The sequence below is a fragment of the Eretmochelys imbricata genome, chromosome 2 (genome assembly GCF_965152235.1).
Source record: "Eretmochelys imbricata isolate rEreImb1 chromosome 2, rEreImb1.hap1, whole genome shotgun sequence".
Lineage (NCBI taxonomy): Eukaryota > Metazoa > Chordata > Testudines > Cheloniidae > Eretmochelys > Eretmochelys imbricata.
In genome coordinates, this window is record NC_135573.1 from 193,064,727 (window position 1) to 193,091,756 (window position 27,030).

The 27,030-nt window shown below is 40.5% G+C and overlaps 1 protein-coding gene across 3 annotated transcripts in view; it reads left to right on the forward strand.

The window, feature by feature from the left end:
• The window catches only part of SNRK (SNF related kinase), a 75,868-nt gene that overhangs the window by 44,609 nt on the left and 4,229 nt on the right, over positions 1-27,030 (forward strand). For all 3 annotated transcript variants that reach the window (XM_077811217.1, XM_077811219.1, XM_077811218.1), the window contains exons 5-7: positions 6,917-7,058; positions 10,918-11,130; positions 18,291-18,425. In XM_077811217.1, coding sequence (XP_077667343.1) covers positions 6,917-7,058; positions 10,918-11,130; positions 18,291-18,425 — 490 coding nt within the window. The remainder of the gene's footprint in view (positions 1-6,916; positions 7,059-10,917; positions 11,131-18,290; positions 18,426-27,030) is intronic.

Consider the following 27,030-nt stretch of genomic DNA (forward strand, 5'->3'; position numbering starts at 1 on the left):
CCATGGTAACTACAGAGGCTGTCACCCTGGCTGAGACGTCTGTGATGTCTAGCAGAGACTGCAAGGACATCTTAGCCACCAAGCAACCCTTGGTGACACATGCCTCTCATGAGGCCTCGGCAGCTGGTCTGTGAACTTCGATGTAGTTGTCCAGTTAACAAAACCATATTTGGACAGCAAGGCTTGCTCATTAACAATTCACATCTGTAAGGAAGAGGAGGTGTAAATCTTCCTGCCCATCAGGTCTGTTCATTTAGAAACCCTATCCTTAGGGGTGGACTTAAACCTGCCCTATCGGGCTCTGTCGTTCACTGCAACTAGGGAATCTGGGGCTGGAGGGAAGTAAATGGGTATTCTCCTGCAAGAACTGCCTTGGTACTGAGGGAAGCAGCTACACGCTGCAAAAGGTCTTGGTACTGTTTAAAATCTCCGTTACCAAAGGGAAGGATGAACCAGGTAGCATGGAATTGTTCAGAGATGAAGGGCATCCTGTTTTAGGGCTTATAGACCGTGGTAGGATGGCTCTGGAGGCTCCGCAGAGAGGTGGTCTGCCGGTGCCTTGGCTTGTGGCAGATGAATGTTCACCACCACACACCTGGCCAGTAGTCACACCTTTGAGCGAGACAAAGAGAGGGACCTCCATGACAAGGAGTGTCCCATGGATTTCGTGGAGGCCACTGGCATGGATAAGGCATTGATGGCCAGTAGGCACCAGGCCAAGAGCCCCTGTCCTGACCACGAGACAAATGCCAATCCCATTATGGTCCAGTGGTCCCGGATGTGGTCAGGTAATGGAGAGTGGGAGGATGGTAACCCAAGTCAGATGCTGAGGAATTTTGGGATTCTGGAGATAAGGGCAGATAACAGTACAATAAGGAACTGTCACTCTTGAGGATGATAGAAACAAATATATAAAGAATTGACAAGATTGTTTGGTAAACTAATATGCTGTATGGAATGGTAGACATGTGTAAGAAGATTCCAAAAATGTGTAGCTGTGCATTTTGTCCGTGGCATAGAAAAGACTAATTTGATATCCTGGCAAGCTGTGTTGTTATAAATATTTTGGGTTGTGAGTTCTAGTAAGAAAAAATCTGTTTCAACTCTTTTTGGGAAAGGTGTTTAATGGTGTGTCCTCTTTCAAGCTATAGATGGTTAAAAAAACAGGAAAGAAAAAACAAAACCAAAAACCAAGCAGATTTAAAATCTCTAAATGTTGAGAGACCAGCACTGAGTTTTACTCTATTAACTACACTTGATCTTAGCTGAAAACAGCCGAGAAGTGCTAATTTGTCCAACATTTCTTATAATATAGAAAAAAGTGTAGACCTCTTTCTAGACTGGGTGGGTGAAAAGATACAGTTTTAACCAGAGGATCTTGTTTGATGTTGGGGTCATTCATTGCTCTTTGACTAGTTGTGATAGTTTGAAATCAACTCAATTCTATGCAGGCTCTTCCATTATCTATTTTAAAGTGTCTTTGTCTATGAAATTACTCTGAAGAGTTGTTAAACATTTCCTGTTTTTCTTCAGTTTTTTACCACTTCCTTTTGCATTCTGCTAATCGTCTCCTACAAAGTGTTTGGTATGAGCAGTAAATATAACATTTGATCTGTTTAACTGTTTTCTGTAACACATGGTTTTAGCCTGATTTGAATGGAGTCTTCAAACTTTATAGACTCATATTGCCTAACTTTTATTTTTTGATGTGCTCTCACACCATTTCCCTTTGCCAAAAAACCCCGCTCCTGATGAAGCCCTATATACTAAATTGGAGGCAAGAGAGGAAGAAGTTCAGTAAGGTCTATTGCTGTTGAATGGTCTAGCAAGAGTAGTGGAAGTCTCAATGGTTATTTTAACCCTAAACTAAAAGCACTCAAAGTATACTCTATGCAACAGTCCTTCTCTTTTGGAGATAAGTAAGGTAACCCAACTACTAATTGGTATCTTTTTCTTGAAAAGTATGCCACTCTCTAAGGCTCCTGGAAAAGAAAACAGATTGGGCACTGAAAAGGTCTTCTGGATTTGTTTGTTGGTCAGCTTGCTACTTCTTTTCATTCTCTCTGTGGCATGGTCACTAGCTGAGTGCTTAGGAGAGATTTAGCCACCTTAAGAGGGAAGCATTGAAGTCCATTTTGCCGGATGTGCAGTTTCTTGATGCATCCCTCCATGCAGCCCACAATTCATTCAGTGACTGACAATTACCCTACTAAAGAGAGATTTCTAATAATGTCCTGGCTTTCAACCTCATGGCTCTTGGGGTGGGAAGGATGCCCTTCAGGCATTTTTAATTTTTTTTTGTAACAAATCAATTCTTCCAACTCCTCTTGTCCTTGCAGTAGACCAGTAAGAATTTTAGGCATTCTTCTAACGCCATAATTCTGTAAAGGTCTGCTCCCTCACTAGATGCATTGCTTTCTCTGCAAAAGGCTTTAGACAAAAGGCCTTGCTTGTCAGTAAAGTGAGTTCAGGACTCAGTTCTCTGTACCATTAAAGGAGGGGAGTGTGCCAAGTCTTCCAGTGGTCTCATAACTTCTCTAATTGTCTGTTTTCTTTTAGGAGTTAGGCTTAGGCTTCCTTTCAGATATATTATTTCCACTTAGATACTGTTGCTAGTTCTCAGAAAACTCTTAAAGTTCCATTCAAGCGAGTAATTTGTGTCCCTGAGACTCCCGGCTAAGTCATTTTGCCTGTAGCTTCTGATGTGAAGAGCAAGGAGCTTAAAGTTCTGTCTCTTCAACCACAGTTTCTATAGAGAAGGGATGGGAGTGAAAACTGTGCCTTTGTTTCTACCCGCAGTGATTTCCCGGTTGTATTAGAACACAATGTGTTACAAAACTCCTGAGTAAAAAAGTACAGATTGTTATGAGGAAATAATATCACATTTGCCTGGACTATTTCAAAATACAACACTGTTAATTAAGTTTGGAATAGTTTATAGTTCTGAACTTTGACAGCACAGAATTATTGCAGCTACCATGTTCAGAGAAGGTGTTAAAGTATCTAGGCAATGCAGAAAGTCTTCAAGCCCTGTTTTTGGATCTTTGTTAAACCTGTTCTTTGTTTTGTACATATGTGAAAGTGATGGCTTCTTTAGTAACATAAAAGTATGTAATACTAAAATATTACGTAGGCAGTTCAGTACTTCATCGAAGTTTGACTATGATCAAGAATTTGTCTTGTTTTTTTCATGTGATGGTATTAAAAACCAACCTTTTCAACTTAATTACTAACAGCTTTTATTAGGGCTGTTGATTAATCACAGTTAACTCATGTGATTAACTCAAACAAATTAATTGCAATTAAAAAAATTAGTTGTGATTAATCGCACTGTTAAACAGTAGAATACCAATGGAAATTTATTCAATATTTTGGATTTTTTGTACATTTTCAAATATATTCATTTCAATTACAACACAGAATACAAAGTGTACAATGCTCAATCTATATGATTTTTTATTACGAATATTTGCACTGTAAAAATGAGAAACAAAAGATTTTTTTTTCAATTCACCTCATGAAAGTACTGTAGTGCAATCTCTTTATCATGAAAGTGCAACTTACAAATGTAGGGTTTTTTGTTACATAACTGCAGTCAAAAACAAATCAATGTAAAACTTTAGAGCCTACAAGTCCACTCAGTTCTACTTCTTGATCAGCCAATTGCTAAGACAAACAAGTTTGTTACATTATGGGAGTTTAATGCTGTCCACTTCTTAATTACAATGTCACCTGAAAGTGAGAACAGGTATTTGCATGGCACTGTTGTAGCTGGGGTTACAAGATATTTATATGCCAGATGCGCTAAAGATTCATATGCCTCTTTGGCATATGCTTTGGCCATTGTTCCAGAGGACATGCTTCCATGCTGATGATGATCATTAAAAATATAATGCGTTAATTAAATTTGTGACTGAACTCCTTGGGGGAGAATTGTATGTCTCCTGCTCTGTTTTACCTGCATTCTGCATACCTGCATATATTTCACATTGTATCAGCCTCTGATGATGACTCAGCACATGTTGTTCATTTTAAGAACACTTTTGCTGCAAATTTGACAAAATGCAAAGAAGATACCAATGTGAAATTTCTAAAGATAGCTACAGCACTTGACCCAAGATTTAAGAATCTGAAGTGCCTTCCAAAATCTGAAAGGGATGAGGTGTGGAGCATGCTTTCAGAAGTCTTAAAAGAGCAACAGTCAGATGCGGAAACTACGGAACCCGAACCACCAAAAAAGAAAATCAACCTTCTGCTGGTGGCATCTGACTGAGATGATGAAAATAAACATGCGTCAGTCCGCATTGCTTTGGATCATTATCAAGCAGAACCCATCATCAGCATGGACGCATGTCCTCTGGAATGGTGGTTGAAGCATCAAGGGACATACGAATCTTTAGCGCATCTGGCATGTAAATATCTTGCAATATTTGTGGGTAAAAACACTTCAAAGATATATTTCCTCAAAAGAAATGTGTGGTATTTTAAATCTAGTTAATGAATATTATTTTATTATTCCAAACGTAAATTTGTAATACTTGTTTGTCCTGTTATGGATAAGATGTGAAATCTTCTAATTTAAAGTTAAACATTTGCAATTTAAAGCAGACAAACTATTTTATTGTGTGTGGGAAGGGACGGGTGGGGAGAAGGAAGATGTACTATTTGCTTAGCTCTCTTAAAAGGCCAATTAGAATATAGAAATACAGAAAAATTGTAGATAGTGTGTTTAAACAAGATTTTAAGGCAAAGTAGGTTAATTAAAACATATTTCAATAGTACACTGAACTCTCAAGAAAACGATGCAGTTGTCTGTTAATGAAACACATGAATGGAACATACTCTATGCATGAAGAGAATGGGCTCTTACAGTCTATATTTGTGTATGGGGGGAAGAATATTCCATGACATCCTCTTCAAATTTCTTGCAACTCAACTTTACAGTGAAAGAAAATCACTTGTTTAGACTTACACTAGGAAAGCATTCACTACAAATTACCTCCCATCCTGTAGAACTTTTAGAGAAGTTAATGTTGTAGGAGTTGATCCTGAAAAGTACTCTGTCTGGAACCATTCTGGTACCACTCTGGCAAATTATTGAAGCACATTTTAAATGTGTGAATAGTCCCACTGAATTTACATGTATTGCTGTAGTGAGGCCACAGTGCTCAGTGCCTGCAGCATAGAGCTCACAAGCCATCATTAGCAGAAATCAAATGATTCTCTGGGTTAATATTGATCATAAATTAGAATTCTAAAGAAAATTAGGTTGAATTGCTCCTATTTATTTTTCAGCTAAACTATATAAAGAATAAATAGTTTATAACTAGTAACATGAGTGATTGTTCTAAAAATGAATAAATGCATATGATTTACACACGATTACGTGAAATGTAGTTGTCTCTTTGAGTACGTTAACTACTCTGACGTCTGTATTGCAACCCTCACTCTTCCCATGACCCTCCATGGCAGGGAGTTTCAGAGCCTGGGTCGACTGACTTGGGGTCATGCTATGGGGCAAGAAATAGTAGTATAGATGTTCTTGCTTGGGCAGGAGCCTGGGCTCTGAAATCCAGTGAGGCGGAGAGTCTTCGAGCCTAGGCTCCACCCTGACTGGGGACGTCTACACTGCTTGTTTAGCCCTGTAGCACAAGCCCACGTCAGTTGATCTGGGCTCTGAGATTCACTGCTGCTGTGTGGGTTTTTTTTGGTTTGTTTGCAGTATTGTCGTACCCTGATTTAAGCCACAGAAAATGGAGCTTTTTTTAATAAAAAATATCTTATAGCATTGCCTTCACTCCTATATATAATCCGTTAGCCAGTACTATACATATCTCCTGTTATCTGCAACACTTCAGATCTTTGCTATCATTTTGTCTTGTGAAGTTCTTTAGTAGTGCTTCCTTCTGAGAGTTAACTTTTTAAAATTGACTGAATAGATTGAAGTATTTGCATGTTGTAGAAAAAAGCGACATACTGCTCAGATGTACTACTATGATTACTTTTAATCTTTTGGTGTACGTCACCTTATCAGGAAATAAGAAAATTAATGCTTTGTTTTTCTACAAGATGTAATTGGAAGAAATCCATGTGTTAACTGCATTAAATGCTTGTTCCTAAATAATTTAGAAAAATTTAAACCTAACTGAAGATAATACCAATTACAAGCAGTGAACTAGATTAAAATATTTATAATAAAATGAATAGAGAAATGTAATTCGGGATTTACCAGTAAAATAAAAAATCTAATTCATCGGTATCCCCAAAATCTTAAAAATGAAGGTTGTTCCAGTGCTTCATCCAGTAACATGTAAATACTGAGAATTGTTTATTCTTGTCCTCCAGAAGGGGCAGATACAGTAGCCATAAACCTTACCTTTTCAGTAATATGTACCCAGTTATAAGGTAGTCTATACATTCTCTAGTTTTGAATGAGCAAAATAGTCTGACTTTGAATAAATATTTGCCACAAAATGAGAGAGGATTCTGTTAACAAATTCAGATGTTTTATTCACAATTAATTGTAATCATGAGCAATCGTAAAGCTTTAACAATGGAAAAAGGTCAACTTTTATTTGAAATTCAGTATTAAATGCAGCAAAAATGGAGGTGTCAGGAAATAGATATGTATTTAAGATTGTAATGCACTCCCATATTTTTCTGCATGGCTTTAAATCATAAATTTTGGTCCTTCCATCCAAAATCTTAAAGCTGTCAGTAAAATGTAGAACCTATTGTATTTTGTACTTCATTACAAAGGAATTGTAAATTCCACAGTTAATGCCTATAAAGACAATCTGATGATGATACTTAAATTAGTTAGAAACCTTAATGGAAATTTAGCAAACACTTTACATTGGCAGTATTTTTTCTCTCTCTCTGGCAATAAGTTTAAAACATGTATTATAATTTACAGATATATGGAGCCTGGGTGTTATCCTATTCATGTTGGTATGTGGACAACCACCATTCCAAGAAGCAAATGACAGTGAAACACTGACTATGATCATGGACTGCAAATACACAGTGCCATCGCATGTGTCCAAAGAATGTAAAGAGTAAGTAAAATATTAAGTAATTTGGTAGCATTCATAGATATGTATACTACCAACAAATTATCTAGAATCTGGTTCCTCAGGTGTTTTATTTTAAAAGCCAGGAAGGTTTTATTGATACTATTTTTAACAGAGCTTCCAATGCTAAAATTCCCTGCTATGTTACCAGCAGTTTCCTTAACTTGTTAATTCTTCTGTTAGCACCAGTTAAATAGCTTCTTTACATCTTTAATCTCTTTGCCTCTTTCAGTCTTTATCAAAGTTGACTGAATTTGTTCCTTTGAAATGTTTTGAGCCTGAGACTCTCCACACATTTGTATTAGGCAAAGTTGTCACAGATTTTTGGGTTGGGGCGGTGATAAGTAAACCATTATTTGTCTGAATAGTTGTTCAAGGATATTGTCACTAGCTGTTATGCTCAAGAATACGGCACCAGGCTTTTGCTTATCTCCTACTAAAATTGCAATCCCAAAATCAACATACCGGGTGTCAAGGAAAAAATATCTATGTAAATAGCACATGCCACTTAGGAATCATGACTCATTTTGAGATGTTTATTCTGGAATGTTCACTGCAGCTCTTTGACAATTTTGAATCGTTCAGTACTCCCCATATGTTGAAGTCAGGTTGATGCATGTAGGCTTCAGCCCCTAATGTAGATCCCCAAGATGTGAGATTCCCCCTTTCTAGTTAGAATTTTTATTCAGGCATAGCTAGAGTCCTCAGTAAATGACAGAATATTTTACCACTCCTACGCCTTGAATATCCTGGTGCAGTGGTGCCCAAACTTTTGCTTTAGTGTCTCCCCTTACCAGAAATGTAATGTGTCCGTGCCACTCCAGGCCAGGAGCAGAGGTGGGAGCTGGGGACAGGGGCTGGGAAGGGACCTGGGATTGGGGCAGAGCAAGGCTGGGTGGGGCCCGGGCCCTGCTGCGTCTCCCACTTTGGGGACCATTGTCCTAGTGCATGTATAAGATTTCAGGTTTCCTCTTATGCCAAACACTGGAGTTCAAGCAGAGCGTGATCTTTTGCATGGACCAGGTGAATGTTTTCCACCTTCTGGTGCTTGCTGTAATAGCCATACCTGCGTTCATATATGACGTGGAGTCTAGTGCATTTTTTAGTACTGCACTCAGTGTCATAAGTGAGCTGTAGTTATTTTTTGTGCTCTAGCTCTCAGTATTGAATTTGGATCTGCTGATTCCGCTGACTTAGCATAATCAGTAATGCAGAAAAGCTGTTCTTGTCACATCTTTTAGAAGTATCAATAGTTAACAATCCAGGAGAGGTATACGAGAAAGAATTAATCAACTGAACACTACTAGAAGAAATTCCTTGAGACCCCATAAACCAATAACTATTTTTCCAATGAATGTATTGGGTGAAATTGTCACTGCCAAAACCAGAATTGGTAGGTCTGATCATTCTGTGCACCAGCCTCTCCCTCTCCCTTCCCCTCCCCTATCTGTCTTCTCCCAAAAGATAGGATTTGGTATGCCACATCTACTAGCCTCTGGTCAATAATCTGTATCAGGAAATACCAGGTCCTGTGTCGGTGGGTTTCAATTCTAAATGTGCAGTAAAGATTGTGATTTTTTTTTTTCCCCTCCACCACTTCTGACCATTTCTCCTGGGGAAGAGACTTTAAGAATCTCAGTAAGTAAGATATAGAGATGGTTCTGCTTTGGGTGAAAGCATCTTTGGATGTTTGTGATGCATTAGAAAGCATAGCAAAGTTGATGGATAAGCTCTGCACCCCTTTTTACGTGCAATACGAGGTAGAGTGAAAACTTTGGAAACCTACTATCTATACATAACACATCTTTTGGAGACAGAGACCATATTGGCAAAGGAGAAGAAAGCTGTCCTTTATTTTCCTGTGTCCCACCCAGCCGTCCTCTTTGAAATTTAAAAATTACAAGGGAAAAAGATAGACTAATGATATTCAGTATATGTCCCTCCTTTTTCATGGCAGTTTTTAGGAGTCAACAGTGCAGGCAATATAGGACCTCCTCTTTCCTTTGTAACTCCTTTCTCTACTCATATCATGATTCCCGTATTTAACAAAAAATAACTTGTGGAATACATTGCATTATAACGTGTAGTTAGATTGTTGTCCTGCCTAGCATGCTTGGTACGTGAGTTCAAGCATTCCTTCATAGCTGTGCCCCTTACCTTTTCTGCTACATTTTGAAGTGCTAAAGTTCCAATGGAGCATCAACACTAAACATCCTCCATCACCAGCTCCATGTCCTGTGCAAAGCAGGTAAATTGGGGCAAATGCTGTCATTTGCCACGGCATAAACTGAAGTTCTGCATACATTAGGCAAGTAGAAATATGCTAGTCATACAATATCCATTCTCTATACATTCTGTGATAGTTTGTGCTTGGGTTACACTTCTGCCTGCTCGCAGTTGGAGACATATCACTTGATTTAGCATCTACCCACAAAGAAAAAGCTTGTCATTGCAGAGTCCTCAGCTCTTTCTCTCGACAGCTCCCCTTCCTCTTGCTGATACTTAAGAACTTAGGGCCTGGTTCCTACTTTAAAATAAAACACACTTTTCTTTGTTGCAGTTTTGTTGTAGCTGTGTTGATCCCAGAATATTAGAGACATCATGGTGGGTGAGGTAGTATCTTTTATTTGACCAAACTTCTGATTGTGAAAAGGACACGTTCATTTGAGAGCATAGTGATTCTCTTGTTTCATCCATACAGTTGTTGTTGGGGCATTTAAAGCACTCGATAAGGTGCACCACATGGTGTGATAAGCACATATAGGACCCAGGCATCTTGAAGGGTTTGTTGTGGAGGTATTGATTATTGTAGCAGTGGCGATACGTCTGCAAGTTTTGCATCTGTTGTTATGAGGGGCTTAGAATTGGTACGTCCTGGTCTGTGGGTGACATGAAATAGTCACTATGCTCTCAGGTGAACTCTCACATAAAAAAGATAAAAACACCCAATTGCTTGTGGGTAAACGCTTTCTTCACAAAACAATCTCTCCATATCTGACTTCTGAGTCCTTGTTCTCAAAGGAAACCAGCTCAACACCTTCAAAAGACAAGCCTGGGAACTGAAATTCATAACTTTGCTAGATACCAAAAATCATGGACTCAATGAAGACACTGGGTTTATGGCTCATTTACAACAATCTGTAACCACTAATCCTGCTTTGTCCTATGATTGTAGAGGTATTAATTGGTCATTTCACCTTGAACGGTCTCTTGCAACATGTGTTAACTCCTTATCTCTTCCACCCTTCTATTTAGTTGTGACACTGAGTACCTTTCCCAGATCTGAAGAAGACCTCTGTGTAAGCTCAATAGCTTGTCTCTTTCACCAGGAGAAGTTGGCCCAATACAAGATATTACCTTTCCCACCTTGTCTTCCTTACATTCTTTGTAATGCCTTACATTTGATGACAATAGCAAAAAATGTATTAATAATTTTAAAAAAACATTTATATTGGAGTAGCACCTAGAGGCCCACCTAGTTTGGGACATGACTTGAAAAGTACTGTGCCAACCAATAGAAAATGAAAGTCCAGAAGAGTGTAGAGGTGAAAGAGCTCAAGTAAATCAAATGGAAATGGTGGCGTTTGCTATGTCTGCAGTTTTTATGATTCAGTTGCTTTATTCATTTCAGTTTTGCATTGTCATTTAGAGTATTTTTGTGAGTGCAGATTCAGGTTCCAGTCACACTGTACTTGCATTATTTTTACTGGAAGGTCTGAAAAGAGGCTAATATGAGCTCATAGTAACAAAAGGAAAACAGTCCTCTTCCTAGTGTTGCTGTTGTGATGGCTACTTTCTGAACATATTAGTACGTTTTGTTTATAGATTTATTTTTTGTTCCTAGTCTAATTACACGGATGTTACAGAGAGACCCAAAGCGAAGAGCGTCTTTGGAAGAGATTGAAAATCATCCATGGCTCCAAGGAGTTGACCCATCGCCTGCAACAAAGTACAATATCCCTCTGGTTTCATACAAAAACCTTTCTGAGGAAGAACACAATAGTATAATACAACGCATGGTCCTTGGTGATATAGCAGATCGAGATACAATAGTAGAGTAAGTTACCAATTTTCTACATGCAATTTGATGATTTTAACGTTATATTTAACTTGAGAATTACTAAAAAATTGAATGCAATCACAGAAAAATGACTTTCTGCTTCTTCCTAAATGCTGAGACAAAGCCCCACAGGAGATATTGAGCCTGTGATAGAGTTCTTTACTTGAAGTAGTGTAGATTTAATCTGATGAATTAATTTTAAGTGCAGTTCTACTCTGAAAAATAATTCTGCAAAGACAGGATTTTATTTTTAATGTCTCACTTACTCCTTATCAGATCCGTTCAGTTTACGAATAAAAAGTGTCAAATTCACCATGAGCACCAGTTAAATTGGATTCTTCTTCGAGTGCTTGTTCATGTCGATTCCAGGTAGGTGTGTGCACACCACGTGCACACTCGTCAGAAGGTTTTTCCCCTATCGGTACCTGTTGGGTCAGCTGTGGAGCCCCCTGGAGTTGCATCTTCATAGCAGCGTATATAGGTCCCTGCCGACCTGCCACCTCTTCGGTTTCTTCTTACTGCCAGTGATGATTGTTAGAGCAGCTCTTCTCTTGCTATGGCAAGTGATCCCCTAGTGGACTGTCTCTAGTGTTTCTGTATAGTTAAAAACTTAGTATTAGTTAGGGTTTTTTTGGGGGGGCGCACACTTAGGCAGACTCAAGGCCTTTGGTTCCAGGCAGAACTTCCATCCCTAATCAACGTTAGGGAGATACGAGCGGTCCGCCTTGCTTGCCAGACGTTCCAGGCCCATCTGCAGGCCAGATGTGTGTCGGTCAATAGCAGTACGCAACACATCATCAGCGACATTCTATATAAACAGACAGGGTGGTCCTCGCTCCTCTCCCCTGTGCTGGGAAGTCCTCCAGCTGTGGGACTTCTGCATTGCCCATTCGATACATCTAGAGGCATCATATCTTCCAGGTTCCCAGAATGAGCTGGCCGATCATTTCAGCAGGTCATTTTACAATCACGAGTGGTCCCTCTGCCCAGATGTTATCAACATCTTTTAATGGTGGGGGTTTCCCCAAATAGATTTGCTTGTAAAGAAGTACAACAGGAAGTGTCACCAGTTTTGCTCATTCCTGAATCACAGCCTGGGCTCGCTTGCAGATGCTTTTCTCTTCCCTTGGAAGTACCACCTACTACATGCTTCCTGCCCTTCCCACTTGTACATAAGGTATTGCTGAAAAATCAGAAGGGAGAGAGCATCAGTGATCTTAATAGCACCAGTGTGGCCTCGCCAATGCTGGTTTACCATGCTTCTAAACCCGTCGGCGGACACGCCAATAATTCTGCCTCTGGTCCCGGATTTGATCACCCAGGAACACGACTGCCTCCAGCATCCCAATCTATAGTCGTTCCATCTCACGGCATGGAAACTCCATGGCTGAACCCCTTAGAGCTTACATGCTTAGACCCTGTTAGAGAGGTCCTCCTTAACAGCAGGAAGCCATCCATGAGGGCCACCTATCTGGCCAAGTGGAAAAGATTCTCCATTGCGGCATTACAAAAGCACACTCCACCCTTACAGGCATCAATTTCCTTTATCCTAGACTTTTTGCTGCATCTAAAACAGCGAGGTCTGTCAGTGTCATCAATAAAAGTGCACCTGGACGCTATTTCAGCTTTCCACCCCAGTGCAGCCAATCAGTTGGTTTTCGTGAACCCCATGGTGAGCCGCTTCCTCAAGGGATTAGACAGATTGTACCCTCAAGTAAAACAGCCAGCTCCTGCATGGGATCTCAACCTTATGCTCTCTGGACGGATAGGACCTCCTTTCGAGCCCTTGGCAACATTCTCCCTACTCTACCTCTCCTGAAAAATAGTGTTCTTGGTAGCTATATCATCAGCCAGGAGGGTGTCCGAGTTTAAGGCTTTAATTCGGAGCCCCCATACACGGTCTTCTGTAAAAACAAGGTGCAGCTGTGACCGCACCCAGCCTTCCTCTCGAAGATAGTTTCACAATTCCACGCAAACCAGGACATTTTTCTTCCTGTGTTCTTTCCTACGCCCCATGTTAGCAACAGGGAACGAATGCTACACTCCCTGGGTGTCAGATGAGCATTAGCCTTCTACATTGAAAGAACAAAGCCATTTCGAAAATCAACGCAATTCTTCATTGCAATTGTGGAGTGTATGAAGGGGCTTCCAGTCTCGTTCCAAAGGACCCTTTCTTGGATCACGTCCTGTATCCAGGTGTGCTATGACTTGGCAAAGATACCTGCCCCCACGCTGACAGAACACTCCTCAAGGGCGCAGGCATCCTCAGTGGTTTTCTTGGCTCAAGTTCCTATCCAGGACAACTGCAGGGCGGCAACGATCCACGCCTTTACATCGCACTATGCCATTACACAGCAGGCCAGTGATGATGCAGCTTTTGATACAGCGGTGCTATAATCAGCGATCCCATAAACTCCGACCCCATCTCCTAGATAAAGCTTGGGAGTCACCTGTTTGGAATAGACATGAGCAACCACTCGAAGAAAAAACGGTTACCTACCTCTTGTAACTGTTGTTTGAGATGTGTTGCTCATATCCGTTTCAATACCCAGCCGCCTCCCCTCTGTCAGAGTATCTGGAAAGAAGGATCTGAAGAAGTGGCGGGTTGGCAGGGACCTATATATGCTGCCATGAAGGCGCGACTCAAGGGGGCTCACAGTGACCTGATGGGTACCGCTAGGGGAAAAACCCTCTGACTGTGCACGTGGCATGAACACACCTACTTGGAATGGACAAGAACAACTGTTACAAAAGGTAGGAAACCGTTTTTTCTTTCCCTCTCACATATTGCCAGTAAAATATTTTGTAGGCCAAAGGATGTCCTCTTACATTTCTGAGACCCCAGTGAAGACTGATGGTGTACAGGGTAACTAAAGGCCTCATTTAAAGCCTGATCCAATGCCCACTGAAGTCAATGGAAAAGACTGACTCCAAGTTAATGGAAAGACAAGACTCCTGTTAAATTCACCAAAGCCTTTGAAGATAACACGGATTGCACAAAGGTTAACTGAAGGGAAAATTTGGCTGTTAGAATGTTTTGATGATGATGATGATGTGTGAGAAAGGAAGAACACAACTTAACTGCCAGAGCACACAGTAAATTTTCAGGGCTGTTAAATAGATACAATTGTTAAAATTGCTTGCCATCAGAGAGGATTTGATAAGCATTGATGAAGCCATTGGGTCACTTTTTCGGAGTAGAACCACAGTTTAACTGATGGAGTCTGGTGTATTTCTTCAGTCTAGCACTGACCATCTGTTCTTCTTCCATTTTTCAGCCAAATGTAGACAAGTTTTAAAATTATACTGTGTTATGAACAAGTTTCTGACAAGTGAAATTTATGCATATAACTGATAAATAGAGTAAATTTGGTAGACACGTTTTATTAGAGATTTCTAATACTGTATTACAGTTTTAAAGTATCTTTCAATTTTAAAGCTATGTGACACATGCTGCTATAAAACTTTTATAGATAATTTTAAATCCTACGTAAAAAGTCCACTTTACGATTTCAAATTTTGATCACAAAAACAAAATAAAGTATAACTTAGTTACACCACAGGAATTATATACTGGATCTCTACAGAAATGTTTCTGTCTAAATCCTAATATTTTTATCAAAATGGCAGTCTTGCCTCACAAGACTTTTTTGTTGTCGTCATTAATCTCTGGAGTTCACCCTGCAAATAATTCGTTTTGTGGATTTTTAACTCTCTGGTTGTAAAACTAATAAAATATTACTTTTTACCTTAATGTCTAATTGTAAAACAGTTTAGTTCAGTTTGTTGACATTTTGGATAATTAGCAATATTAAATGTATAATGTGCTCACCATTTCAATGTTGGATGGATAAATATATTCCATCCCTCTTTTACTCCCCACTCTCATCTCATGGCATATTTTGTTGAGGAAAAATAACAATTAGTAATTTCTCAATGTTCAAACTGAGTCAGTAGTTATGTTGGTGCTAACGGTCATGGGGAGTGCTAATATAGACAAGCGATCAGCATTTTAAACACCTTCTCATCTAGATCTGAGTAGTGTTCAATCACGTGGTGTGCTGATGGCTGCCTAGAGTCCTGTCTACGCTAACACTTCCATGGGTATTATTACTGGTCAGGGTGGATAAAAATTAATGTGTTTTTTTTTTAATCAAAAAAATCTGATTTTTTATTTAAATCAGATTTTTTTGATAAAATGCTTTTGGAGGAAAAAACCTATCTAAAGATAGTTTTAATTAAGATATGTTATAGCTCAAAGATATCTCATTATGGAATAGGGATTATAAATTCTAACAATATATGACAATATATTCATGTAATGTTTAAGAAAAATTTTGTAAATGAGTTCCAATAGTTCATGGATTAGGGACCCAATCTTACGGGGTTCCACAGGCTTCTGTACAGAGGATTTAAGTTAATCTTTCTACCTACCCAATGGGACTCAGTGCTCAGTCTAGAACAGGGGTCACAAACTCAAATGACCACGAGGGCCACATAAGGACTAGTGCAGCAGCTTGAGAGCCGCATCATTGACGCCCCTGCCCCGCATCTTCCCACCCCTTCCCTGCCCCCATTCCAACACCTTCCCTGAAGTCCCCACCCCAACTCTGCCCCCTCCCTGCCCCCAGGGAGTGCAGGAGGGATGTGGCAAGGGGTGGGCAGGGAGTTGGGGGGCGGGGTACAGGAGGGGTTCAGGCTCCGGCCCGTGCCGCTTACCTAGCGCGACAGCGGCGCACACCGGGGCCAGGGCAGGCTCACAGGGACATGGTTCTGGCCGCTTCAGGGAGCGGCGTAGGGCTCATGGCGCCACGGGGTAGGCAGAGGGGCGGGGGGGCGCATCGGAGCTTGGCAGGCCACACGAAAGAACCCGGCAGGCCACGTATTTGAGACCCCTGGTCTAGAAGATACCATCAGAGTTGCTTAGTTTTGCAGTTCTCAAACAGTGGATTTGTCTCCAGAGGTAACATGCTTGTTAACACCAAAAATGTTTTTAAATAAATAAATAATATATAGAGGTGAGTAATAACAGACCTCAACTCTATTGTCCCTCTGCAAATTTGTGTACACAGAGTCAATCCCTTACCTCTCTCTAAAAGTGCAAAGTTTCAAAAAGTTCAATGAATAGAAGAAGATTGTTGGGGGCGGAATAGATCTGGACAAGGAGAAGAAGTCTGGAGATAAATGTGAGAAGCGAGGGACATATGCTTGTTTTGTTAAAATATGTTTGCTGTTGAAGAAAAAAATCCAGAATACTTAACGTTTGTTGTTTTACTTAAATAAAACAATTTAAATGTCTGTCTGATGATGTTCTCCTCCTAATACAGCATGGCAAGAAAATCCTCCAAATATCAGTGATTAACCTGTTGAACTGGAGATAGTTCACCTCCCAGTGACTTCATAAATATCTGCTTCAGTTACCTTTGGTAAATGAAATAACCAAACAATCATTCATTTTCAGATATAGCTGTAAAACTAACCTGAAAAGTTTTCAAAATAAATCACTGTTTAAAAATGTATAGTGTGTACCTTCTAAAAAATGAAACCTACATCTATCTCTGAGTTGTGAAGAGTATGTATTAAGGTTATAACAACGAACAAGAATGCACTTTTATGTAGAAAACCATGATTAAATAGAGTCTTCCTGACTAGCGATTTAAATCAGATCCACCCTGTTACTGGTGGAGCTTAACAAGTATTTACAATGATGGGAAATTTTAAAGAGAAAATGGCTACTATAGACACAGACTTAGAATAAAGATTTTAAAAAATCAGTCTCAGTGGTGTTGGATTACTCTAAAAGCTTTCTGTGGTTTTAAGTAACTCTTAGATCTCTTTAAAATATAAAATGATTATTCTGATTTGTGCTACATCTGTTACCTTAAAAAGTGAGGCTGTTTTTGTGCAACTAGTTTATTTTGGGATTTTCCTTCCAAGTAATTTTTGTAAACATTGCTTTGTTATACAATATTACTAAAACTATTACTCATCTAATGATTTTAAATTTAAATTTTCAATTTTTTTCAAAAGTTATTGTGTTATAAAAATAGAATTTGTTATCCAGTCAAATTGTAGGAAAGCAAGTAAAACTTTGCACCAGTAAAACTTTTTTAAAACAATGAATGTTTAATAGCCTTCCAAGGGGTGCAGGGAGGGGGGCAGAAAACCTAACTGGCTTCAAGACTGAGCTTGATAAGTTTATGGAGGGGATGGGATGGTGAGATCTCCTACAATGAATGGCAAGTTGCCTATTGGTGACTGCCAGTAGCAAAAATCCCCAACGGCCAGAGACAGGACACTAGATGGGGAGGGTTCCAAGTTACTACAGAGAATTATTTCCCAGGTGTCTGGCTGGTGGGTCTTACCCACATGCTCAGGGTCTAATTGATCGCCATATTGGGGTCAGGAAGGAATTTTCCCCCAGGTCAGATTGGCAGAAACCTGGGGTGGAGGTTGCCTGCCTCTTCAGTATGGGGCATAGGTCACTTACAGGTTTAAACTGGTGTAAATGGTGAATTCTCTGTAACCTGAAGTCTTTTTAAACAATTTAAAAAAAGCACATTTAGGATTTAGAAGCTTTAAATGTTTTATTTCTGAAAGTATTTTATATATATGCAGTAGCTTCGGAAAGGCCTCTTAAACTTTCAAGGGCCATGAAAAACCCCATTAAACCCATTATTTTAGATCTTCTGGTAGATTATAGTGTCTAGGAAACGCCTTTAGTAACCTCAAAAGTTCAATTTTGTTGCAAGTTTGCTACGACAACACTGAGGGGAATGTGAGATTTTGCTCAAGCTGCTTCAAAACTAAATGTTTCCACTTCACCTCAGCATTTGTCTGTAAGTGGGAGAGGCCATTTTCGGAACACAAACTCATATTCAATTAATGTTATTGCTTAAATATGTGTAACAGAGGAAAACTTATTTAGCCTTTGGATGCTTTTCTAAATATATCCAAAGCTAATTATTGAATTTGCCATATTTGGTTGCCCCATTTCTAATAAGTCAAAAACCATGTTTCAAGATGTCAAAAATATTAATTTCTATTTTCAGGAACTTTACTTTCTGTGTGAAGCACTCTAAGTTGTGTCAGCTATGTGTCCAGTTCTAGAAAATCGTTGGTGTGTGATGTGTTCCATTTTTCTTTGTTTCCCTTAGGGCCCTGGAAACTAACAAATACAATCATATCACTGCTACTTACTTCTTACTAGCTGAGAGGATTCTGAGAGAGAAACAGGAGAAAGAAATTCAAACCAGATCTGCAAGCCCTAGCAACATCAAAGCGCAGTTCAGGTGAGCATTTAGACACTTCAGTGCTTTAGTCAATTTAATCAGAATGTTTTGAAATTCCAAGATAACGTTAAAAACAGAAAAATATTATTTCATTGCTTGTTCCAAACGTTTTGGGAGAAGTGCAGCTGAAATATAAACAAGTTTTAGAATAGATTTTTATATCTGCCATGGGGAGGTCATGTTCAAAGTGTCATACCTGTATTATGTCTGATAGAGAAATTATTTGGTATGATTTCCTTCTGTTGGTTTAAATTCCACTTTGTAAAAACTATTCTGATGGTGTAATTCCCTAATTGCACTCCGGTGCTGATGGGGATCTATCATAAAGGAAAAGCTGAACTGAAGTTTACATAAGGATTTAGTTGTCAGGTCGTGTTCTGGGTTTCAGTAAATCTAGGTTAATTCAAGTACTTCTCAGGACGAAGCCCTTAAAAAGGACATACGTTTTGAGATTTTTTTTAACAAGTTAGATGTATTTATTGATTAAGGAAACATGTTGAAATGGCTGTCTTCACTCTACTTGATTTATTTCTTAGCTAAACTGATTTTTAGGAATAAAAATGTTTTCAACATAAGTAAGTTTCGTTTTCAACATAAGTAAGTTTCGTTTATCTGTCAGTGTCTCTCAAAGACTGTTCCGTGGATGGGTACTGGTCCCTGGAATTTCCCTGACACAGTTTAGGAAGGCAGCAAGCCAGTCCCTGGTATCGAAAAGGATGAGAAACACTGATCTGTATAATCCTATTAAAAATTACTCCTGGGAAGATTCTGCTGGACTGCTCACCAGCAATCCCCTCCCCCCTCCCATGCAGATTTCCTTCTTTTCCCTACAGAAAATGGCAGGGGGGCAAGGGGAAGCCGTGCAGGGGTGGAGGCATGACCAAGTGCAGTTTTTTTGGCAAGGCATGAGGGAGCACACGGGGTTATGTGCCACTGCCCCCTCCCCCGTTTCTGCAAATGCAGAGCTGCCCAGCTTGGAGGCTGTGTTTTGGGCTCCGCTGACTCTACAGCTGAACACAGCCTCCTAGGTCCCTAGTGCCAGTTGGGCTCTCCTTCGGTGTGCTGGGAGCCTTCCTATTTTCTGTGGAACAGTGAGTGCCGGTGGTGGGGCTTGGGGGGGAAATGAGGGAAGGGAGGTGAGAGGGGAAGGAAGAGGGGTGGAATAGGGCAGGGGGAGGGGAATGTGGCAGTGAGGGGAGGGGGATGGAGAAGAAAAGGGGATAGGGGAATCAAAGGGGGAAGCGGGAGCCCAGCATACGGCATCTCCTCGACAGCAGCTGGGGCTCCCTTGTTAAGCAGGCCCATCGAACCCTCACCCTGACAAGCCCTACACCTGGACCCCTCGGACAAGCCCCCCACACCCAGACCCTCCACCCCACTGAGCCCTAACCAGCTGCACCTGGACCCCCACCCCATCAAGCCCCACTACTTCAGCACCTGGACCCCCCACTGAGCCCAACTACCATCACCTGGATCCCCTGCGGAGTCCCATTGCCCAAGGAACCCCCCAATGAGCCCCTGTGCATCCAGATCTCCCACTGAGCTGCCAGCACCCAGATTGCCACACACAGACACCTTCACTGCACACCAGGATCCCTCCACACTTGCGTCCTGCTGGCTGAGCCTGCCCAGCCACGCCTGGTGCACCTGGCACAGAGGGACAGGGCCCTGGGATGTTTCTGGGGCAGGCCCAGCCCTTGTACTGTGTCAGGGTCAGGTGCAGCCTCACTGCCGAGTCCCTGTACCAGGGGAGGTGAGGGCTTCAGGCTGATCTCCCACCTCAATGTAGCCAGTGGCCTGTGCTCCCCACTGCCATGCTGGAGTCACATTTATTTATTGACCAATAAAATTTGAAAAATTTTGCAGAATTTTAAAAAATTGTACACTTAATTTTTTTGGCGCAGAATTCCCTTAGGAGTAAAAGATGTAATAACTGTCAGCAATGCTCCTGAAATCTGTGGTCGCTCCATCTCATGTGGAAAAGATAGGAGAAATCTGCTGCTGCTTTTGTGTATGTAGTTGGTATTGGTGTGTTCACCCAGCCTTTAATTCTTTTGCATTTTTAGATTTAGGTTCAAATTTATTCTGAAGAAAGAAACGGAGAGGATTTTAGTGAGAACATGCTAAACTGAAAGTTTCTGCTATATTTAAAATATTCATGGGGGAAGAGGTACCCTCTCCCCCTAAACTCTGAGTTTTGTTTGGTGGCGTTAATGTGTTGATTGAGATGTAGGCAGCAAGCCTGCTGCTGTTAGGGGTTCCCTGAGCAAGGATCTGTTGACACTGAGAATCATCTTTGAGTTATTGCTCTGTCTTGATTATCATTTTAGGAAAGATTATGGAGGTTGTGCTGAGGTAGTTCCATCAATATTTGTATTTCTGAAATCTTTGATTCCCTCCCTTCCAGTGGCTGTGTCTTTAGGCCTGGGTATAGTACAGAGTGGTCGTCGCTAACTTCCTTTCAGTGATGGATGAAAATCAGGTGCCTGTGCTGATTCTTTTTTATCTCTTGCCTGCCTTCAGAATGGTTAACCCAGGTCTGGACTCCAGGGGGTGGAAATAAAGATACTCCTGAGAGGCTCCATCCTTGGAATCCAAGGATGGTATCGGGCAATTGCTCTTCTGTTCCAAGGGTTATCTCAAGCAGGATTCCATTTTGTCATCCTTACCATTCAACATATATAGGGAGTCATTAGGAAGAATAATGGGGAGATGTGGGTTGTGACATCTTTCCATTTTATACCCCCACTTCATTGAAGCCAGCTGGGGCAACTGAGGGCTAATTAACTGAGACTCAACCCAGACAAGGCTGAAATTGCTGTAGACTGGGGGATACATTTGTAGAACTAGTTAACACTAGTTCAGCTCCCTTGACTGGAGGAGTTTGCCTGCTGTTTCTGATCTAGGTTTACAGCTTTGGTGGCTTTACACACTGTATGGAGCTTCTTCCAAAGGCCATTTGAAAACTTCAGTTCACTTACTGAGCTCACTTAGTGGTCTTTGCTGCAGGAAACGTATTTGTACTGCATGGTCTGCACTGGCTGACAGTTTATTTGCTGGGTGCAATTAAGTGTTCATTTTTAGCTATAAACCCCTAAATCATTTTGATCTTGCTGCTGAAGAGATTATTTCTCTTCTACTGTAGTACCATGGCCTTTCATTCTGACACTCCCAGGATACCCTGTTCTTATTTTACATGAAATAAGATGAAAGAATCTGTGCATTTTCAAAATAAATCCAAATAGAATACTCAAATTTTTCAGTGTTTACTGTTAGAACAGTCAAAAAAACTAAGCACCATAAACTGAAAACCCTGAATATGCCTTTGAAATGACAGATGTTTTTAAAAGATTGTTTTATAGCACTGACTTTCAGACCTCCCAGCAGTCCTGGTTTTTGCAGGGCTGTCCTGCAAAACCCCTGTTCCAGTTGAAGCGGCTCTTGTCCTCTGGGGCTGGTGGGGTTTGGTTCCCTGCTCCAGGTGTTACAACCTGGCCGTGGCACATGAGGTTGCAGTATCACTCACTCAGATTTGCCCTGGCCATATTCCTTTCTCCCCCCGCTCCTCTATCAGTGGGGCCAGGCCAACCACCAGAGAGAGGAATTGAGCCCAGCCAGCCCCATGGAACAGGACAGCTGTGGGGCGAGAGCAGGATAGACTTGCAGTTCAACCTTCCTCCCCCTTCTGCGGCTGCACTCAATTCCCCATCCATTAGAGGCAGGACCCATCATGCTTTACCGACCTGAAATGTGGGGAGGTATGCAGTGCTGGAATTCTGAGTTGAAATATTAATGTGGACCAAAAAAATATTTCATTATACCTGGTAGTGTCTGCTTAGGAGATGTCAAGAACTGAAGTAAGTAAGTTATTTTATATCAAGACTGAGGTGAGCTGGTAGAAATGAATGGAGTAGTTTGTTTAATGCCTGCCCTGCAAATATTCCTTTGCTCCATGTGACAAGCAGAGCTATGTACTTTTATGGATAGTTGGCTCTTACAGCTCCAAGTAGTTTTGAGAGCGTTATTTGTTGTGTAGATATTGTCCTTGATCCAAAAGATCTACCAAAATAAAGGCCTTGTAGGGAAAAGACGGACTGCTGCATAACTTTGATTTTGCAGTTAAGACATATTTGGAAACTTATTTTTAACTGACTCACAGGTTGGAGCTTTTCTGTCATCTCAAACCTATTGGAAATCACAGAAAATAAGAAAATTGTTGTAGAAATTATACAGTCGCTATTTCCCTGTTGTAATTAATGAGAATAAAATGTTCCCTAGTCATGATGATGATACTATCAAGATCCCATTGTTCTTCTTTTTATCTTTATCACTGACAACACACAATGTCTCAAAACTCCTATTTCATTGACACCACAGTCCATTCTTAAATCACTGTTTCTTTTTGCAAATGTTTTAGATATTCATTTTCTAAGCTAAGTATTATGTGTCTCTAGTTTATTTCTTAAGGTCTATTTTGTGAACTAGTGATGTTTGTAGAATAGCATTTTAAAATACCAAGCATGCAACATATCAGGACTCTAGCTTGTTCTTACTTGCTAACAGAATGAATGGCATGTTACTGGCTAGAGGGAGACCTTGATAACACATGCTAATATTACAAATATAGAGGGCCAGATCCCCAGCCAGCTCCAATAGTCCTCTGTTAAGGGAAACTTCCCAAATAGCATGAAGCGAACATAAGGGTTGGGAGGAGGTAGGCTGCAGCATGCTCCCCAGTGTGCTATTACAACCTGGCACAACTTAGAGGGGCTTTGTGACTGCCGTACCCAGGGCTCACATTCAACTGTTACAATGTAATGGCCCTTTCATACTTCCACCTCGTTCTTGAAAATTCCATTGATGTGTAGTGACATTTTCCTACGTTTGCAGAGCCTGAAACCACACCTTTGAGAGGTCTGAACTATCCCATTCATCTTACTGGGTGCTAACTTAGTTGCCAGTCATACTTTAAATGTCCAAGTCACCAAAGCACATCAGAAAGGAGAAGAGTCTATTGTGAACATTTCCACAGGGGCACCCCCAGTGAGTGGCTTTGGAAGATATCACCACTTTTTCTGTCCCCAAATCAAGGAGGAGTCTAGTAGAGCTCATTGGAGCATCTGTGCCCTTCCTAAGGGGAAGCCAAGCTCACGAAGGCCCAGTGGGACACTCGAGCCTCCCAGAGGGGAAGCCGAGCCCAGCATAGCCCATGGATGCATCTAGACCCCACTAAGTGGAGCTGAGCGCAGAGAGCATACATACATGATCATAGTGTGAAAATCTGCCTAATCAACTGTGAGCAGTGTCTGATGTAGGTGGAGCACAGAAGAATACCACTACCTCCCCCACCTCCCAGTTTGTGTCAGAAAGCCATGTTTGTAACCCATCCTCGGGTGAACCAAGCACTGCTCTGATGTACTGAGAATCATACTGGGTCAGACCAGTGGTCCATCTAGCCTGTCTTTCACCAGTGGCTGGTGCCAAATGCTTCAGAGGGATTGAATAGAACAGTGTACTTTATTGAGTGATCCACTCCTGGTCATGCAGTCCCAGTTTCTAGCAGTCAAGAGTTTAGGGACACCCAGTGCATGTGGTTCCATCCCTGACCATCTTGGCTAATTGCCATTGATGGACCTAGCCTCCCTGAATTTATCTAATTCTCTTTTGAACCCGGTTATACTTTTGGCCTTCACAACACCCCCTGGCAATGAATTCCACAGGTTGACTGAAGAAATACTTCCCTATCTTTATTTTAAATCTTCTGCTTATTAATTTCTTTGGGTGACTCCTGGTTCTTGTGTTGTGTGAAGGGGTAAATAACACTTTCTTATTCACTTTCTTCACACCATTGGTGATTTTATAGACCTCTATTATATCTCCCCTCAGTTTTCTCTTTTCCAAGCTGAAAAATCCCCAATCTTTTTAATTTCTCCTCATGTGGAAACTGTTCCATGCCCCTAATCATTTTTGTTGCCCTTCTTTGTACTTGTTCCAGTTCTGATATATCTTTTTTGATGAGATGACTAGAACGTCATGTATATTAAAGGTGTGGGTATACAATAGATTTATAGAATGGCATTATGATATTTTCTGTCGTCTTATCTTTCCCTTTCCTACTGGTTCCTAATATTCTGTTAGCTTTTTGAATTGCCACTGCACACTGAAAACTAAGTATGACGACTCCAAGATCTTTCTTGAGTGGTAACGGCTAATTAAGACCCCATCATTTTGTATGTATAGTTGGGATTGTTTTTTCTAATGTGCATTACTTTGCCCTTATCAACACTGAATTTCATCTGTCATCTCATTGCCTAGTCTCCCAGTTTGGTGAAATCACTTGGTAACTCTTCGCAGTCTGCTTTGGACCTAACTATTTGAGTAATTTAGTATAGTCTGCAAACTTTGACACCTCACTGTTTACCCCTTTTTCTATATCATTTATGAGTATGCTGAATAGCACAAGTCCCAGTACAGATCCTTGGGGATGATTGGGTGTAGGGGACTGCTATTTACCTCTCTCCACTGTGAAAACTGATCCTTTATTCCTACCCTTTGTCTTCTGTCTTTTAATCTGTTAATGATCCATGAGAGGACCTTCCCTTTTATCCCATGACTCCTTACGTTGCTTGAGAGCCTTTGGCGAGGGACCTTGTCAAACGCTTTCTGAAAGTCCAAGTTTATTATGTCCACTGGATCACCCTTGTCCATGTGCTTGCTGAACCCCTCAAAGAATTCTCATAGATTGGTGAGGCATGATTTCCTTTTACAAAAACCTTGTTGACTCTTCCCTGACATGTTGTGTTTATTTATGTTTGTTAATTCTGTTCTCAACAGTTTCAGCCAATTTGTCTGGTACTGAAGTTAGGATTAATTGCCTGCAATTGCCAGGATCACCTCTGGAGTCTTTTTTTAAATATCAATGTCACATTAGCTATGCACCAGTCATCTGGTACAGAGGCTGATTTAAGCAATGGGTTACATTCCACAGTTAGTAGTTCTGCAGTTTCGTATTTGAGTTCCTACAGAACTCTTCGATGAATACCATCTGGACCTGGTGACTTATTACTGTTTCATTGATCAGTTTGTTCCAAAACCTCCTTTATTGATATCACAATCTGAGACATTTCCGCAGCTTTGTCACCTAAAATGAATGGCTCAGGTGTGGGAATCTCTCTCAGATCCTTTTCAGTGAGTACCGATGCAGAGAATTCATTTAGCTTTTCCGCAATGGCCTTGTCTTCCTTCAGTGCTCCTTTACCAGCTTGATCGTTCAGTGGCCCCACTGATTGTTTGGAAGGCTTCCTGTTTCTGATGTACTTAAAAAAACCTGCTGTTAGTTTTTGTGTCGTCGTATAGTTGCACTTCAAATTCTTTTTTGGCCAGCCTAATTATACTTTTACACTTGACTTGCCAGAATTTATGCTCCTTTGTATTTTCCTCAGTAGGATTTGACTTCCAATTTTTACAAGATGCCTTTTTGTCTTAACCACCTCTTTTACTCTTGTTTAGCATAGTGGCATTTTTTGATGGTCTTAGTGTTTTTTGTTTCTTTAATTGGGGTATGCATTTAGTTTGAACTTCTTTTTAAAGTTTCTGTGCAGTTTGCAGGTATTTTACTCTTGTGACTGTTCTATGGTACTGCTCAATTAAATTAAGATTTTTACTATATTTGACACTTTGTTCTCTTTCAGATATAGTGACGCTCCCCCACCAGCGTAACCTACTCTCATTCCTGTATATTTTATACCCTGGTATTACCGTGTCTCATTGATTATCTTTGCTCCACCAAGTTTCTGTGATGTCAATTATATCAATATCCTAATTTAATACCACACACTGAAGTTCACCCATCTTAATATTTATCTGCCTTCATGGGACATAATTGAATGGGACTCTTTTTTGTTGTTGACTGTTTCTATTCAGTTCCTACCTGTACTTTGTCAACTTCTATCCTCTCTTCTTTACTGTGATTTGGAGTAACCCCTTTAATAAGTACTCCTCTAATGGATGTGTCTGCCTTGACCGTGTGCTCCTCTGCACTTGTTGGCTTCCTGCAACCTTTTAAAGTGTCATTTCTTTCGTAGCTGCTTTGATTTGAGGTTTGTGCTGAATACACAGTCATATTACATTCAAAGTTCCACTCAATTACAGATAAAATGTCTTTGGAAAATATCATGTTTTTTTGTTGCCTGGACTCATATGACTTGTTGGTTGAATATTGAAATGACTAGGAGAAATTGATTTAGTCAGAGGCAGTACATCAACCGTGTTACAGTTTAAATTCTAAAGTAAAAAATTTCTATCAGCTGTATTCGTGTACTTTAAGTAAAGGCAATTTTGTAAAAGCAAACTTAGACCATATGTTCAGAAAAAAAGACACTGACATTTGAAAATGTCATTTTTTTCTGAATTAATGGTTTAAAATATGTGAATGAGCAGATGAAAACTAGCAATATGTCTGAGCAAATACAAAGCCATTGAATTGATGGCTTTTATATTGTTGATTGAAGACTAGATAGAATAAAAAAGCTCCAGATTAACCTTGTCTACAATACCGTCATTCTTAGATTGTGTTTGAAAAGCTCCAGGAACAGGACCCTCCCTG